Genomic DNA, 15,988 nt, shown 5'->3' with positions numbered 1-15,988 from the left:
TCTCACTCTGCTCTTCTCTGGTGGCAATTACAACTGCACAAACATTGGATATTTTTTTTTCTTCTTACATCTGTTACCACAGAGGCATTGCCACAATTTCTAATTTCTAATTGGCCCAGCCTTAGCCAGTGGCACATACATCTTTGAAAACACCACAGACTGGCTCTGTTGGACACTGAGGAAGCTTCTCAGGCTCTCACAGAAGCCACCCTGTAGCCCCCCCACCACCAAAGCCTGGCTATGCAAACCAAATACACTGATACTATATGGCAATTATTTTAGTGCCAGAATCTACACTGAATTTTCTGGATTTTTGAGAGCATGTCTTGAAGCAGATTTCTTTTTTAACTTTAGTCTTGGTCAGCATGTTGAGCTAGTCAGTCTGAGTTCCAGTAATGCAAGGGTGGGAAAACTGGGTGGCAGTGAAATCAGGAAGCTACTTTTCTTACCAAAGAACCAGTTAAATATAATATGATTATTTGTACTCAGTGAATATATTTGTTGAAAAATTGAGCCATGCTCTGCACAAGATTTCTGTGGGCTTTGGCAGAATTCTGTTATAACCTCTGCATGAAGTACAGTTCAGTTTGCCATGCCTTTTCTCTTGACATACTGTTCTCACGTGCTGAACTGAAAGAATAGTGGATTAAAAGAATAATTTATTGTAATCAGTCTAGCCATTTAATACAATAGCTATTTATAAAGTAAACATTTTTAATGGTTCCTCCCCAGCACCAGTTATGGCTGAATAGCTTGGCTGTCACAGTTGAGCACTCTGAAGTACCTGGTGTTCAGGGCAGGGTTGGATTTATGTGGTGTTGATATCATCCATAGTTAGCTTATGGAGCAAGGTGACAATAATATTTATAATTTGCCTCTAACCATAAAATGCTTTCTCTCATGTGATTGCTAGTGTCAAACGCAAGAGTGCTTCTTATGCTACCATTAGTAAAGAAAGAGGATGCCCCCTACTTCTTGTTTTGTCAGCACCTTAATCAGCATAGAGTGCTGAAGCAAGTACTGTAATATGAATACAGGATGCATGAAAATGCTCAGCGTGAAGGAAGTGATATTGAATTGGGAAATGCTGATGCTGGAGGATGATATTTCTAGAAAATGTGAACTTAAAAGAGACTTGCAGAAGGAATATTTTCCAAACCTGAAATTGGTGATGGTTTCAGATATTCGGAGACACAGGACTGAAGTGCAACCAGGAAAACAAGTGGGCAGCAAAATGAGAATGGAGATGAAATAGATCAGTTGAACTCTCATGGAGGCAGGCTTGTCTGTGTTGCATCTTGCAATGAAGGGTGAGTGTAGTGGCTAAAAATTCCTGTGAAATGGCGGTGAACAGGATGTACTTGTAGAGGTGGAAATAAGGGTGAAATTGTTTTTCTGGACTGTTAAGGTGAAGGTAAATGAGAAGATGATAGTGGGGAGATCTGAGGAGAGCAATGCATTACCATCATGAGGGAAGAACTGGCTCTCTCAACCTGCAGCTGGCTTAGCTGGAAGAGATGCAGAAGGGCTGCCAGAGGAAGTGAGCTGGTTATCAAGGTGTGCTGCAGCCTGAAATAATAAATAAATACTACTAATAAAGGTGAATACAGTGTGAAGATTGTGCAGAGGTATTGAGAGAATTCATATGGTAAAATGAGACACTGAGTGGGGTACGAGAAAAACATCATCAAATGTGCTGGGATTTTTAAAAGTTATTTTCTAAGGGAAATGAGGCAAGGGAAGGGCTGATGAGTGCTTGTGATTGTGGAGCAAAAATCAGTATTCATATAAGAATACTTCTCTGAAAAGTTTTACATAAGTAGGAGGTACTGCATGCAAAGTGGATGTGCTGGATAATTTTTGGGTTAATGGTGCTGCCGTTGGTACTATGACATTCCATGATTCTGGTGCGGAAACAGTTGATTCATCAGAGTGGGATTTGCATACTAATTATAACATGGTTAATTATTGTATTTAAAAGGAGTATGCTGATATATTGGTACTTTTTCTCCTTCCCACATACCTTAGAAATACTTATTATTTAGAATTTTTTTTCCAATAATAAATATTGCAAGGCTGAACTTCCACATATATCAGCAGCTTGGACTTTAAGTGGAGATGGTGATAAAAAATAATTTAAGCATCTGTTCTTTATTCATATTTACCTCTTAACTGTAATGGTTAACCACAGCACAGTTTCTTGAGATAACACTTTATGGCATGGAAGCACCTGGTTTGTATGTAGAGATTGCAAAATCATATTGTTGTGCATAACAGCTCTGCTATGAATTAGACCCAAGGACAGTGGGATGTGGCCAGCTAATGCTTCCTGATCTGTATTTCACATATGGTGCTCTGTTAGTCTTTTCTTTTTTTTACCACTCTGCTTCCTGAAAATCTTTCCCAAAAAACTTTATTAATCTTTCTTTATTGATAAAAATCTGTATTTCTGTTTTGGCTTGTTTTCTGCAGGCAGCATCATAAAAATCAAGTGAAAATGGCCTTTAGCAATCTGACATCAAAGGCTATACTACTGTATGATGAATGGATTAAAGATGCCGGTGAGTCATTTAAATCTAAAACTTACTAACTCCCAATAATTTTGAATAGCAATGTGTAGCTATGCTAGGTGTGCTGTTTATCAGCTTAGAAGTAGCTTTGTCATCCTGTGAATATTTGTAAGACTTGCCAGGTTACCTATTAACGTGGCAGTCTAGTTTCTCCATTTTAAAATAGGGAGTAAACAAAACTCAGATAGTTTATGGAATTAAAGTCAGAGTAAATAAAGTGCATAGTGATTATCCTGTCAGTGTCTCTGGTTGCCTGAATATATAGATTGAGTTTTTCCTATGGTGCTGAATGTATAGTTTCAACTCTCTTTTATTACCAAACAATTGCATTTTATCAGTTAATTAATGCACATTGCGTCTTGCATTTTACTTTTGCAAAATGAAAAAAAACAAAACCCAAGCCCTGATAAGTTTCAGTATTTTGAAATTAATCCTCAGAGTAATTAACTCTGTCACAGTGGTAATTTGAAAAGGGATGTTTGTCTCTTGTTGCAGTTAATAAGGGATATTAATCACACTTTGATTTTATGTTGCCACTCTCTTATTCTGTTTTCTTACCAAAAGCTGGTAGAGAAGACCTCAATTTTGGGGTTAAGACCCATCACTCTCAGTGTTTCTCCCTGTGGTAGACAGCTAGTGACAGGGATTAGCTAATTCCTAGAAAAAAAATTGAGAAGTGGTTAAGGTTAGATATATATGATTACTGATTTATCTTTTCTAGCATAGCTGAACACCACTTTTCTTGTTTTATAAAAGCACAGCCTGCAAGTGAGCAGGGAGTTTAATTAGTATGACTCATAGAATGAAGTGGATTGGGAGGGAGCGAGCATTTCTGCGGCAGTGTCCATGACTCCAGAACCTGAGTTATCTCCAGGCCCAACAGTGCTTGTATTTGGCATTTTGTATCACTGTGTTAGTAGAGGAACATGGTTTTCTCAGGATCAGGCTGGGAAGAACAGTGGGAAAGTTTTAGTAGGAGCAGGGCAAGGGTGGATACAACAAAAACAATCAGCTGTGAAGAGATGATGGTTCTCCTGCAGCACACACAAGCAGATTCCTCATGCTGTGGGTCACAGTCCTCCTTGGTCTGTGGGCAGCAGCACTGGCACATCACAAGCTGTGAGCAGCATTGTAATGCGCTCTCCTCCTCAATCTGTTTTTACACTTCCAGTGGCTGTTAACCACATCAGAAGGTCTCATGGGTGAAAGGTTGCTTGAATGCTGTGGGTTGAAAATTTGCTGACTTGAAACATTTGGCTATGAATTAAACACTTGACAAAAATAACACTAGTATAATTTTACCCTTAAAATACTGCAGCAAACCATGAAAGCAACAGAAAGCAATCAGTAGTTAAGTTTGGGACCATTCTGAGCCAAATCTTCTAAAAGTCAGTGTAAAGAAAATTACATGAGGTTTTGTAAGTTCACCTGCTTATGGAGAAATGTGGCAGTCTTTGGTGATCTGGGACTCTGTGATGAACCACAGAAGGGTGCAGTGAAATCATGGTGATGCTCAGATGAAATACCTGCCAGCCTCATCTGCAGGGAGGGGGAGTGGGGTGTGCTTAGGAGGAGGTGCCTCTGCAAGACAGCTCTCTGGCATAACTGTGGAATAACTTGCAACATTTGCTTGTTGCATTATAACTCTCTTGTCATGTGAAAGTGTGTGCTTTGTTGTGCTGTAAAGACAGAAAGTCATGTCACTCATGAGTCTGTGTCTGCTTTTCATCATATGTGAAGAAAGAAGCTCTGAGTCCTACATGGGTTAAATCATGTTATCCAGTCAGTATGGATTTGAGGTGAATGGACTCCGTAATGTGATCAGTGACAGAAAAACCTAGACCATCAGGAATTAAATACTTTTCTGTAGCTGTTTTAGTAAGTACTGTAGACACCTGATTTTTTTTTTCCTCCCTCTACCCCCTCTAGATCCAAGACTGGAAGGCTGGCCACTCATGTCTTCACCTTTTCCAACAACTTTTATCATTGGAACCTACGTTTATTTTGTCACTTCCTTGGGACCCAAACTCATGGAAAATAAAAAACCTTTTGAACTCAGGCAGATCATGACGTTTTATAATTTTAGTGTGGTAGCCCTCTCTTTATATATGACTTATGAAGTAAGTACTATGTTTGTAATGTATTTATGTATTTCATGTATTTAACTTTTAATAAATTTATTAATATAATTCCTACACTGCAATTATCAAAAAAAAAGTTATTGTCATGGCAGTAATTATCATCCTCTAAGCTGTATGCTAAACTTGTAATTCTTGGAAAAAGAGAATAAGTCATACCCAGAAAGAGAGAGCATGAAACATTTTGTGTTATTATATATAATTTTAAAAGTTTAAAGTTTTCATCATTTAAATTCTTTGTACTGCATCAGGAAAAGCAGACAATATGCTTTTCTTAGTATTTTGTAATTGTTTCTGTCCTCCTAGGTGATAATGTGACAACCTGCCCTAAAGGAAAGGAACAACAACTGATATTTCAAACACTGTATAGAGTATGTCTATTATGAAATAATCTTCAGTTAGATCTGCTTTTTAAATGACAGAAATCAATGACAGAGGTTAACAAAATCTAATTCAAGGCATTTTTGTCCTTTAAATGAACAAACAAAACCCCTTGAACAAAAAACCTCTAACCTGTGCCCCCTGTTTTCCCCTCCTAAGCCCAAATTATCAGTATCTTTAATGCTGCTTTTCCCCAAAACCCCAAAATAGCAAATTGTCTTTTTTTCAAAAAGCAATGTTGAGATTTTGCTGCTGTTGGGCATTATTTGCTTGTTGGGCTTTGGTGGGGTTTTTTGAAGTGTAGCTATTTGTTGATGGTATTGTGTGAATGACAGCCTTACACTTTTGCTTGGTGAAGCACCATTGTGCTGGTAGTGACCCTGTGTGTGACTCCCAGGCCATATGGCTGGCTATTTCAGGCTTGGCAAACTAGTAATAAAACCTGTCAGATTATTTTGCCAAATTGGCAGGATATGTTCCTGTTAGCTTAATTTGCATCAATCTTATCATGAGTTACAGTGAACTACCTGACATTTCTTCCAAGCTCTCTAAAAGCACCACAGCAGCAGCTATTTGGTGTCGTGACTTCATGGAAAGTGGTGGGCAAGATGAACACTTTTGCTATTTAGACAATTTTTTGAAAAAAATTGCTGAATTTCATTTTGGAATTTGGTTCCAAGTTTGGTTTTGTTTATAAAACTCAGAAATAAAAAAAAAAAACCAAAAAAAAAAAAACCAAAAAAAATAAACACCAAAAAAACCCACAAAGAAACAATAAAAGAAAAAAATTGAACTTCTTTTAGTGCCTGACACTGGCACAGTATTCAATAAGTCTGCTGTCAAGGCTTCCATGTTATAATTTCATCCAAGAGTGTATGGACAGAGTGTAACCAATTGAATGTCTGCTATTGTCTGGTGGTCAGGAGGAAGCTAATTCTTCCCCTGTTTGGAACCAAGTCATTTGGTGGGTGTTCTAGTCCTGGTGTTCTAAAGAAAACTGGTTTTTTTTAAGCAATCAGTTCTTCCTCAGTCAGGAAGTGAAACGGGCTAAAGCCTGCTTCAGTTAGGAGTGGTGAAGCTCTTACCATGCATGAATGGATGATGATAATAGGAAACATCTTGAAGGTATAAAATACAATACAGATGTCATAGTGGCTGGCAGTAGAATAGGCCAACTATAATACTAATATTGTTGCTCTTGTCCAAACTTTATTATATTCCAAGAGAAAAGAATATTTTATATTTGGTACATATAGTCCTTTGGTCATGTGCTCTCAGTTGTAGCTTCTGGTCACTCATATGAGTGGAAAACTAATTGAACCATGAAGTTTAACTAAGCAGAATTTTAGAGAGTATGGTATTAAATATACATCATGCATATTGATTTGTTCCTTGTCTTTAATGATAATTAGAAATGGCTTTCTGTTGTGCTGGTTTTGTTAGAGTATTAAGATGCTGTGTTGTATTTCTTTTTGTGTTAAGATAGTTAGCTGTGATAGCAATTTTAAAAATAATTATATTTGGTTTTGTGGTCTTGCTTACACAGGAAATTGTATTTTAACACTGGTTTTGAGATGCATCTCTTTCTTCTCTTCAGTTACTAAAGCTGAAATAATGGGTGTAGGAAGAAAATTCTTGTCTATGGGTGTGGTCCTGGAATTAGAAATTCATTAATCTGCAACAGCAAAGGATTTTTGTGGTAGCTATCCCACACACAGGTAGATGATTGACAAAGTTGCTGATTTAAGGTGTTTTTAATATTGTTTTTCCCCTCCTGCTTAGATTGCAAAAGTAATCCAAAATTAATGAATTTTTCAAAAGATGTAAAGTTAATCTTAGCCCTTTTTTTCCTCCAGTTTCTTATGTCAGGCTGGGCCACAGGATACTCATTCCGGTGTGATATTGTTGACTACTCGAGATCACCGACAGCTCTAAGAGTAAGTTGCCAAAGACAAAGGTGAACTGTTATCATAGAACAATAGAATGGTTTGGGGTGGAAGTGACCTTGGAGATCATCTAGTTCCAATGCCCCTGATATGAGCAAGGACAACTTCCACTAGACCGGGTTGTTCAAAGTAGTGTGTTATACTGTAGTATAACACAGTATAACAAAGTAGTGTGTTATACATTTACTTTAGTTTTAGCAATGCTTTTTGAACAGCCTGCTTTTTGAATGCACTGTTGTAGAGTGGAATGCACTAAATGGAAATACCCTCTTGCATAATGTAGAACACGTGAATTAACTGGAGGGATGGTTGGTTGGTTAGTTGGATAAAGAAAGAGGCAAGGAATTCATTGGCTTGTTTTTGTTGGTTTTAAAATTCCTTTAGTTTAAAGAAAAAATAGTCAAACGGTACATTTAAATATTTCTGTCAACCTTGGAACATCACTTGGCCCAATACTTTCCTTTATATAGATACTCATTTGTCCTGCTATGACTTTTATGGTTTGACAATTTGATTTTTATTCTTGCAGATGGTGCGAACTTGTTGGCTTTACTTCTTTTCCAAGTTCATTGAATTATTAGACACTGTAAGTATTTGTAGCCTAATAAAAGAAGTGGTTCTGTTTTCTTTTCACAGCAGAAGAACTGGTACTGTTTAGAGTTTAGGACATAAGTTGCTTTTTATTTAATCCTCCAATCTTCAATTATTAGAATACCATCACAATGTTTACCCTTCTTGTCTCTTTGTATCTCATTTGTCTTTTTAAACTGTTCTTCCTTCATTATCAGGAAAAATGTTCATGAGGGAACAACAATATTTAGGAAGTCTGGATAATTTGTCTAACAGCTGAGTACACTAATCTGTTATGCTTGTCTCAACACTGCAGATAAAAAACAGTTGATCACGCTGAATATTTTTTCACATCATTTTCAGATTTTATCTTCCCCATTCATGTCATCAGCAGCTCTGAATGCAGGACAAAATTGCCATACCTACTTGCTCTAAATTCCTGAGATTGTCTTGAGTGTTGTGATTATAGAGATGTTTGATGTCAGGCTGGCACTCTAACCTGTTTTGATCAAAGTCTGAGCAGCAATGCATTGAAGCAGAATGCAGACTTCGCTCAGCACCAGCAGCCATTTTCCCAAGACTAGCACCAGATAGGACTGATGGGTATTTTCAAAACAGCTTCTGAGTCTTGGAATTAGCTGCAGTTTTTGCCCTGTTGTTTGAGATGCAATAGTGACGGTTCAGGAGCTGACTCATGAGCAGTGAGGATGTTCTACATCCTCTGAGCAAAGCTGGCTGTCTGACTTTTCATCTGCAAATGTTCGTGATTCAACACTGGGAGATCTTACTGACTAAACCAAATGGAATGGTAATGGAAGTGTCAGGAATGCTAAAACTGGAAAATCCTGACATGTATCTTCCTCTATTTTCCTTTATTCCCCACAGGTTATAGTGCTCCTTTTTAATTAGTCACAAGCCTAATTTTTTTAAAAAATTTGTTTTGTTTGAATACAGACAACTAGGCACTTGTTTCTCATCAGCTTTTTAGTTTTATTGCAAAGGTAAATCCTTAGCTGTATTTAAATCAGCTGATTCCAAATGTTTTCTCTGGCACACCAGACTTCTTTTCTTCTGTGTTTGCTTGCCATCTGATACTACCCTTTCCATGACCTGATTTCTTACATTTTTTTTGCTGTCTTCCCTTAACATTTCCCTTGATGCCTGCCCTTTAAAATGGAGCCTCTCAATATCATTTAGGAGTACCTACATATATTTTGTACAATTTTAATGTTTTCCAATGGTAGCTAAGTCAGAGTTCATAATAAAGTGCTATTTCTCTAACATAGTTTTTCTACTGTTAATCCTTCAGGTAATTTTCTCAAATGGCCTTTCATTAATGGTTCAGGGGCTTAAAATCTGATGCTTATAGAGACTTCTCAGTCCAGGCAAGTCCATCTTACATGGTTTGATGCACATGTAGGTGATGGCTCTACCTTTGACATTTAGTTTCAAAGCTTGCCTTGGCTTTTGACATTTCACAGGTGGATTTTACTTATTGGTTTTAAGTTTTTTTGGAAACTAGTTTGCATAGCCAGACAGTTGCTCAGTTTTCCTTCTTCTCCCAATAGTTTGCATAGCCAGACAGTTGCTCAGTTTTCCTTCTTCTCCCAATACTATAATTGTGAAGAACTTTTAAATGTACAGTAGTGAGCAACCAGCACTGATGTGTATATCTTTCTTTAAATATTCTTCTGCAACATTCTGTTCATTAAAAATCTGTTTCAGATATTTTTTGTGCTCCGTAAGAAAAACAACCAAGTTACATTCCTGCATGTCTTTCATCATTCCATCATGCCATGGACCTGGTGGTTTGGAGTCAAATTTGCTGCAGGTATGGAGAGTGAGTGGAGTTTAGGTTGAACATATCTTCTGGTAATGAAAGTTACCTATGGTAGACAAAAAAAAAAAAAAAAAAGAGAATTACACACCTTGGAAACATCAGTGTTTTTAAATTTAGACTTCTGCAGTATTTTTTGGAACAACTGAGATCACCATAATTATTTAAATGGGTGGAGATTACTCGTTTTTCCTATTTGACATCATTTTGTTCAGTGTTGATTTCTCATGGGGAGAAGAGGTGCAGAGAAGAGAGTTGGGTGCAAGCAAAAAACACTATTAGATGAGAAAGAGAAGTCATTGAAAAATCATAAGTGCTAGCAGAGATACATGAAGTAAATAACTGTTGAAACTTGCTTCAATGTCAGAACCCCTTCAACCCCTACAATGTTAGAATGGAGTTGGAGGGGAGGACTACGTTCATTTTTTTTCCTGTTAGAGAAATTACTTGGTCTTTGTTGCAGTTTCTTTTACTGGCTTTAGGTAGCATGTGTGGGCTTTATATACACCTGATGCTTCAGCTTTCATAAAACTACAGAAATATTTTCTGGACCTTCTTTATTAAAGAAACATATTTGAATTGTTTTGAATTTAAATTCTTTGACCACTATCAGCTTACCTTCACTTTTTCCTTTCCTGCTCAGTGTGTCTTTGCATGCATTTTCCTGTGCCACATTACCCGTGTGCACCACTAATAAATACAACTTGCCATGAGGATACTCTGCAAAGCACACAGTGGAGAAATGCACAGGCATTTATGAGTGCATTTCTGGGACAGCTTAGGCTTTTTTAGGAGTTTCTACTGAGAAATTGTGGGGTTTCATACATGTTTACCTAGAAATACGTTTCGTGATTTTTTCTTTTTTTGTCCCAGAAAATTTGTGATGAATTGATGAAGCAGTTATTACACTGCTTTTCAGTCTGATCTGTTAGTGTCTATTTTATGTCTGGTTTTTTTCTGGAGTGGTCCAGAAAGCACTCTAGAAAATTTGTACATATTTTGAACTTTTCCAGTGTGCAGCTTTTCCTTGTGTATAAGTGGATATACCTCTGTTGTATTTGTTGAGTTTCTGTTATTAGGAAAGTGCTGAATTGATTATGTATTTCTCAAATCTTGCTGAGTGACTGGTATTAAGTTAATAATAAAACTGTGAATGGTTGTCTCAGCATGCACCCCAGTGTGTTTATAGGTCTGCAGAGGGAAACCTGCAGCAAGTAACAGTTCCTCCTCTTCAACCTTGAAAATTTTCCACTTATAGGTGATTAACTTTCTCCTTTTTATCTGGGTGTTGGATCAGTATACCAGCTACAGGCTTCTGATTTTGCATCAGATTCAAATTTCCCATGTGATAATTTGACAAATACTTTCAGCAAAGTGTGTAAGAATTGTTTCGTCCCCTGCTAGTAACAGTCCTCATATTTATGCAGAGCTGTGCATATTCCAAAAACTCAATTGCTTATCTTTACATTTATCTTTCCAAATACTCTTGTTTGATAAGTTTAATTTTTTTTCCAAGAATTTAAGTCCTGCTGATGCTTACTTTGTATTCAGTTTCATCAGTGCTTTTCCTTCTAAACAGCAGCATCTGTAAAGTTTTCAACCTGTTTGTAAAATACCAATAGTTATGGATGGAGTTGCTGTTTTTCTTCTGATTTGATATAAATAGAGAATTATAAAATGATGCTTAATGTTATTTTTGGGGCATATTTTTGTACTGTTGTGTAGGTTCTTTTTTCTCTCCTTTAGCTATTTATTTTTTCTTCTGCATATTCGCTGCACAAGCCAAAAAAAGTATGTATATTTGAACTGTAGGAACATTCAAATTATTTTTAAAAATACAAATAGCTAAGTTTCAAAGAAAGTTTGCAATCACAGCTGGAGGAGTTATGCCTTCTCAAGCTGGAAGATTAGTGTGAGCTACTAAAAACACAAAATATGTTTTATTTTTAATTAGAATGATTCTAAATGGGAAAATGGCACTCTTTTTCTCACTAAATGTCTCCTTTTATGTCATCCTGTTTTCTTTTTGATGATCATTGTTTTCATGTCCATGTTTCTTTTAAAAATACTTTGCTGTCAGTTGCTTCTTGGATCATTTTTACCTCTAATTTCTTGCATTCATTAAAATAAAGCTACTTTGAGCAGGATCATGTAGCTCCATGGTTAATTCAATGAAAAAGGAAGTATTTCCTTACTTGTTCTTTGAAATGCTCATGTGTTAATGGTTGGTCATAAATTTATCCTGGAATGGGCCCTACTAAAGTTTCCCTTTCACTGTAAGTATGTTTTGAGATTGACAACTTACTGTCTGAAACTGTATATCATTCCCTGTGAATCTACAAATCTGTATTGCGAAGAGACTTATTACTTATCCTCTACAACTTTTTGAAGTTCATCATGATGTCTAGAAAGGAGGAAAAAACCAGGAGGAATGCTTTCTACCAACTTTTCTGTATCTCTATCAAATATAGGTTTTAATAAAAAATAATAAAAAAATGAACTCAAAGAACAAAAAATTCCACTAAAATGTTTTTACATGTAATTAGATCAGCTGGGTTTTACTGCTGTTTTGGGAATGCTTAGGTAAACCTTTTCTGAGACAAAAAACTGATGTGATCCATCAGAGCTGGTATCAAGGCAATTCAGGTAAAATATCTTGAGTGTTAGTCAAAGTCTAGGTTTTGTGGTACATGTTTTTCATACCCTGGCTCAAGGCAATCTGTTAAGACTTCAGGGGCTTTTTAAATACCTCTTGTAATACTTACTGTAATACCTACTACTATGTCTTGTTTTTCTACAGGTGGTTTAGGAACATTTCATGCTTTGCTGAACTGTATTGTGCATGTTGTCATGTACACTTATTACGGAATCTGTTCTTTGGGACCAGCCTATCATAAATATTTGTGGTGGAAAAAGTACATGACAACTATACAACTTGTGAGTAACTGTCTTTGACATAAACACCTTTCAAAAACCTAATTGCAGCTAACATGGATTAAAAGCAATAAATTTGTCCTTTCAGTTATGCCCATGTGTGGAACTTACAGTTGGTATAAGATTTACTAATGTTTTAATTGAAAATAACAAAAGGTTTGAGCTCTCCACAGTAATATATCTGCCAACTTCAGCATTCACTGTAATCACAGATTTAGGCAAATAAGCTTTGCAGTTATGCAGTACTTGGTAAATATATTTACAAGACTCATTGCTTGTATAAAAATTATTATTTTCTTTACACAAGAAAACACAATTAATGTAGAGAATACACATGTAACTAGTAACTACATGTAACATGTAGTAAGGAAAGGGAAAAAGTATGTATTTACAACTTGATGTTCTTCCATAGAAAATGTATGTGTTTAGAAAATTTACTTCTCTTTAATGGTCTCTCCAGAGCATTAAAATATACCCACTCTTGCAGAAACACTTATAGAAACATATATAGAAACACTTCTATATATGAAGTGTTTTATCCGCTTTAGGTCACTTTCAAAAGGTTGCTCTTCTGAGTGCTTTTTCATGCCCACCTCATTTATAAGGTGAATTTTCAATATTCAGTTTCTGGCTAAACAATTGGCTTAGAATGTGTGAAGATGCTGATGAAGGAGGTAAAAGAGCACCCTGTCTGCTTGCACCAGGGCTGGTTTTGGTAGAATAGTTCATGTAATCATGTGCAACTCTGAACAATGTTGCCTGCATATTTATAACTTGGACTTTTTGACCTAGAGGCACTACCAGTGAACTTTTAACTTGGAATTCATGTGGAGTGTATTTTTGTCACATACTAGTGTGCAGGGAAGGTGGGAATTATTGTTCCTTAACCCTGTAATGGTTACTTTCTTTTCTTCTTTTTTTTTTTTTTCCCGGCTAATTTTTCTAAAGGAGCCTCCCATTTGTCACTGGACAAACACTGTCTGTCTCCTTCTTTTATATATGAATTGGCCAGGGTAGAATCCTAATGTATTTCAATGAGTTTCTTAGTTTGTCCCAGACTCTCTCTTCCTTTTTTATGTAAACCTGTTTTTCAGTGGAATAATATTCTGGGGGGATGGTCTACAAAGGTGCATCTCTGTCATATTAGGAACTTGTATCGTTGTCCCTGTTGCTCCTTGCTTTCCACCCACTTCAACCTACTATCTGTTTTTCAACAAACAAGCTATGCTGAAATTTTTTAAATTTCTGTAGTAAGATTGTAATTTATTTTAAAAGTACTTATTTTTTTCACCTTCTTCCTCCAGGTCCAGTTTATTATGATTACAGTCCATATAGGACAAATCTACATCATGGATGATTGTCCGTACCAGTATCCAATTTTCATGTTTATTATCTGGCTTTATGGCTCCATGTTTTTAGTCTTGTTTCTCCACTTCTGGTACCATGCTTACACGAAGGGACAAAGACTACCAAAAATGGCAAGAAACGGCATCAGCAAAGATCAGTGAAACAAATTCTTGTCTCTAAAACCAAAGAAGTGTATATGTCAATGGGGAAACTTGCACTACTTGACAATCAAGATGTTTAGGTGCGCACACTACATGGTGTATATTTTGTATGTTTTCTTCCAAAACAGAATTTGTATTTTTACCGTAAGTTATTTGGGATTCAGAACATGGGAGTGGGGAAGAACTGTGGATCTCTGATTAAAAAAGAAAGATATGTCTATCTAGAAAATGCACAAAAAGATAATTGGAAAAACTAAAACGTGTATGACAAGTACTGAGTACTTTGAACACACTTTGAGGGGGATAAAAAATACTTCACTTTTAATGTTCTAAGTTGCTAAGACTGTCAGCTGCATTTTATTATAAGAATGATTCTTCAGTAAGTACTGTTGATAGAATCTAAGGCATATTAATATAGTTAATACATAAACATTGTTACATCTGTTTATAAGCTGTATTACTTTAAAGGAAGGATTGTATGTTAATCTGTTAAAACATAGCGTTTCATTTGAAGATCGCAGATTTTTGGATATAGTGTCTTTTACTAGGAGAACTGAATTCATTTCATGTTCTACTCAGTTGAACATTATCATAAATGTTGGAAAGCTACTAATATGGGGATTATCTGAATTGTCTTGTAGCATAGTGATCAAAACATCTTACTGATTTGTTCACTGTAGTAGCCAAATATTCTTATTATTCAGTGTGTCTATGGATATACTTTAAATTGCTAGCCTGTGCTGCTTGTGAAGCTAGGTGGATTATGGAATCTTTTAATTCAATAGCCAAAATCTTAGTGGTCAAATAAAATGTAAAAAAAAGTTGATTTAATGATTTAAGCTGAAATGTTGCCTACCATGATTGTACTGTGCTCTACTTTCTTCTATTTCCATTATCTATTGAAATACATGTCTAGAAAAAGTTTGTGCCATCTTGTTTCTTTTATTATTGCGTCTTTATTTTATCAGCTGAAAGTTAGTTACTCCAGTTACCTTTCTGGAACCAGGCAAAAAAAATATGTGACATTCTCCGAGCTTCTGAAAGTGGGGCAGGCAGTGGTGACTGAGCATGGCTTCATTCTGTGTAGAATTACCCAGTATGTTGTTTTCCAAGGTTAGGAAGATTGTTAGGGACACATTTGTGTAGAAATCAAGAGGAATTGCTATTTGCAAGTTGCATTTGTACTGCATGAGTTTATTAAGGAATTTCTGCATGCAACAGACCTGGAAATGAGGAATTAAATGTGTTTAGTTTAATGTTACCATTAAAGGTACTGTTTTCTACAACACTAGAAAAAAAAGTAACTTGCAATATTTGCTTTTTACTTGATCTGATCTGTGGGATTTTCAAATACTCAAGACTTTGAGGTAGATTTTAATAGCCTCTCTGTTGCACAATTCCAAGAACATAAGCTTTGTTACCTGAACACTTTCATTTTACTGACATTTACGGTGCATTGTAAACTCTAAAGGAATGTAAACTTTAGGTTGGACATGAGTTGCAAATATTTTCTTTTGAGATTACATCAAGTTTTTTTAAGCAAATAAAAAATAATTTCTATTTTATCGATTCACTATTTAATCCCTGTAGCTGTCACCTCTCATGGCAGCTTGAAAGCAGATCTCAAAGTATTGGGATGACTTGAGATTTAAATTGCAGCCCCTGAATTTTAGATGCTTGATGTTCGAATCATCAGCGTTCAGTTCCCAGCAGTTCATGTGGAGAGGTGCTCTATCACATGATCCCAAACAGCTGCGATGTGCCCCTCTTTGCACCTCTCTTTGGTGGGAAATGCAGTCCATCCCTGATTCAAAGTGTCAAGCCAGACAGCTCTGGGCTGTATGTATGTCCCTAGCCTCCAGTGTTAGGGGGGCTTTTCTTAAGGACAGAGGCCTATTGCTGTTTTTTTAAATAGCTGGAAAGGATTTGTGAGTTTTATATGGTTTTTTGGTTTGTGGGTTTTTTTTTAATGCATATATATAAAAATATTTATTACATAATTAATGATGAAGGAAGTGGGGCATTACTGTTGAAGGAAATGGGACAATTTGGTTCTTTTAGGCCTTCTAGAGCCTGTGCATTCAAGTGTGTTTGGGAAATACAG

At 36.2% G+C, this 15,988-nt stretch overlaps 1 protein-coding gene across 2 annotated transcripts in view; it reads left to right on the top strand.

The window, feature by feature from the left end:
* The window catches only part of ELOVL7 (ELOVL fatty acid elongase 7), a 31,698-nt gene extending 16,893 nt beyond the window's left edge, over positions 1-14,805 (top strand). Inside the window, exons 1-8 of one of the 2 annotated variants that reach the window (XM_063179788.1) lie at positions 1,289-1,310; positions 2,473-2,561; positions 4,500-4,690; positions 6,946-7,026; positions 7,565-7,621; positions 9,331-9,436; positions 12,243-12,379; positions 13,681-14,805. In XM_063179788.1, coding sequence (XP_063035858.1) covers positions 2,498-2,561; positions 4,500-4,690; positions 6,946-7,026; positions 7,565-7,621; positions 9,331-9,436; positions 12,243-12,379; positions 13,681-13,884 — 840 coding nt within the window. In that variant the 5' untranslated portion in view covers positions 1,289-1,310; positions 2,473-2,497 and the 3' untranslated portion in view covers positions 13,885-14,805. Of the gene's footprint in view, positions 1-1,288; positions 1,311-2,472; positions 2,562-4,499; positions 4,691-6,945; positions 7,027-7,564; positions 7,622-9,330; positions 9,437-12,242; positions 12,380-13,680 lie in introns of those variants that run through there. The other variant, XM_063179787.1, reaches the window with a different exon arrangement.
* Positions 14,806-15,988: the final 1,183 nt, after the last annotated feature.

Source organism: Melospiza melodia, chromosome Z (genome assembly GCF_035770615.1).
Source record: "Melospiza melodia melodia isolate bMelMel2 chromosome Z, bMelMel2.pri, whole genome shotgun sequence".
Lineage (NCBI taxonomy): Eukaryota > Metazoa > Chordata > Aves > Passeriformes > Passerellidae > Melospiza > Melospiza melodia.
Note: the sequence above shows the minus strand (reverse complement) of the source record. Positions and strands in the feature narration are given on the sequence as shown.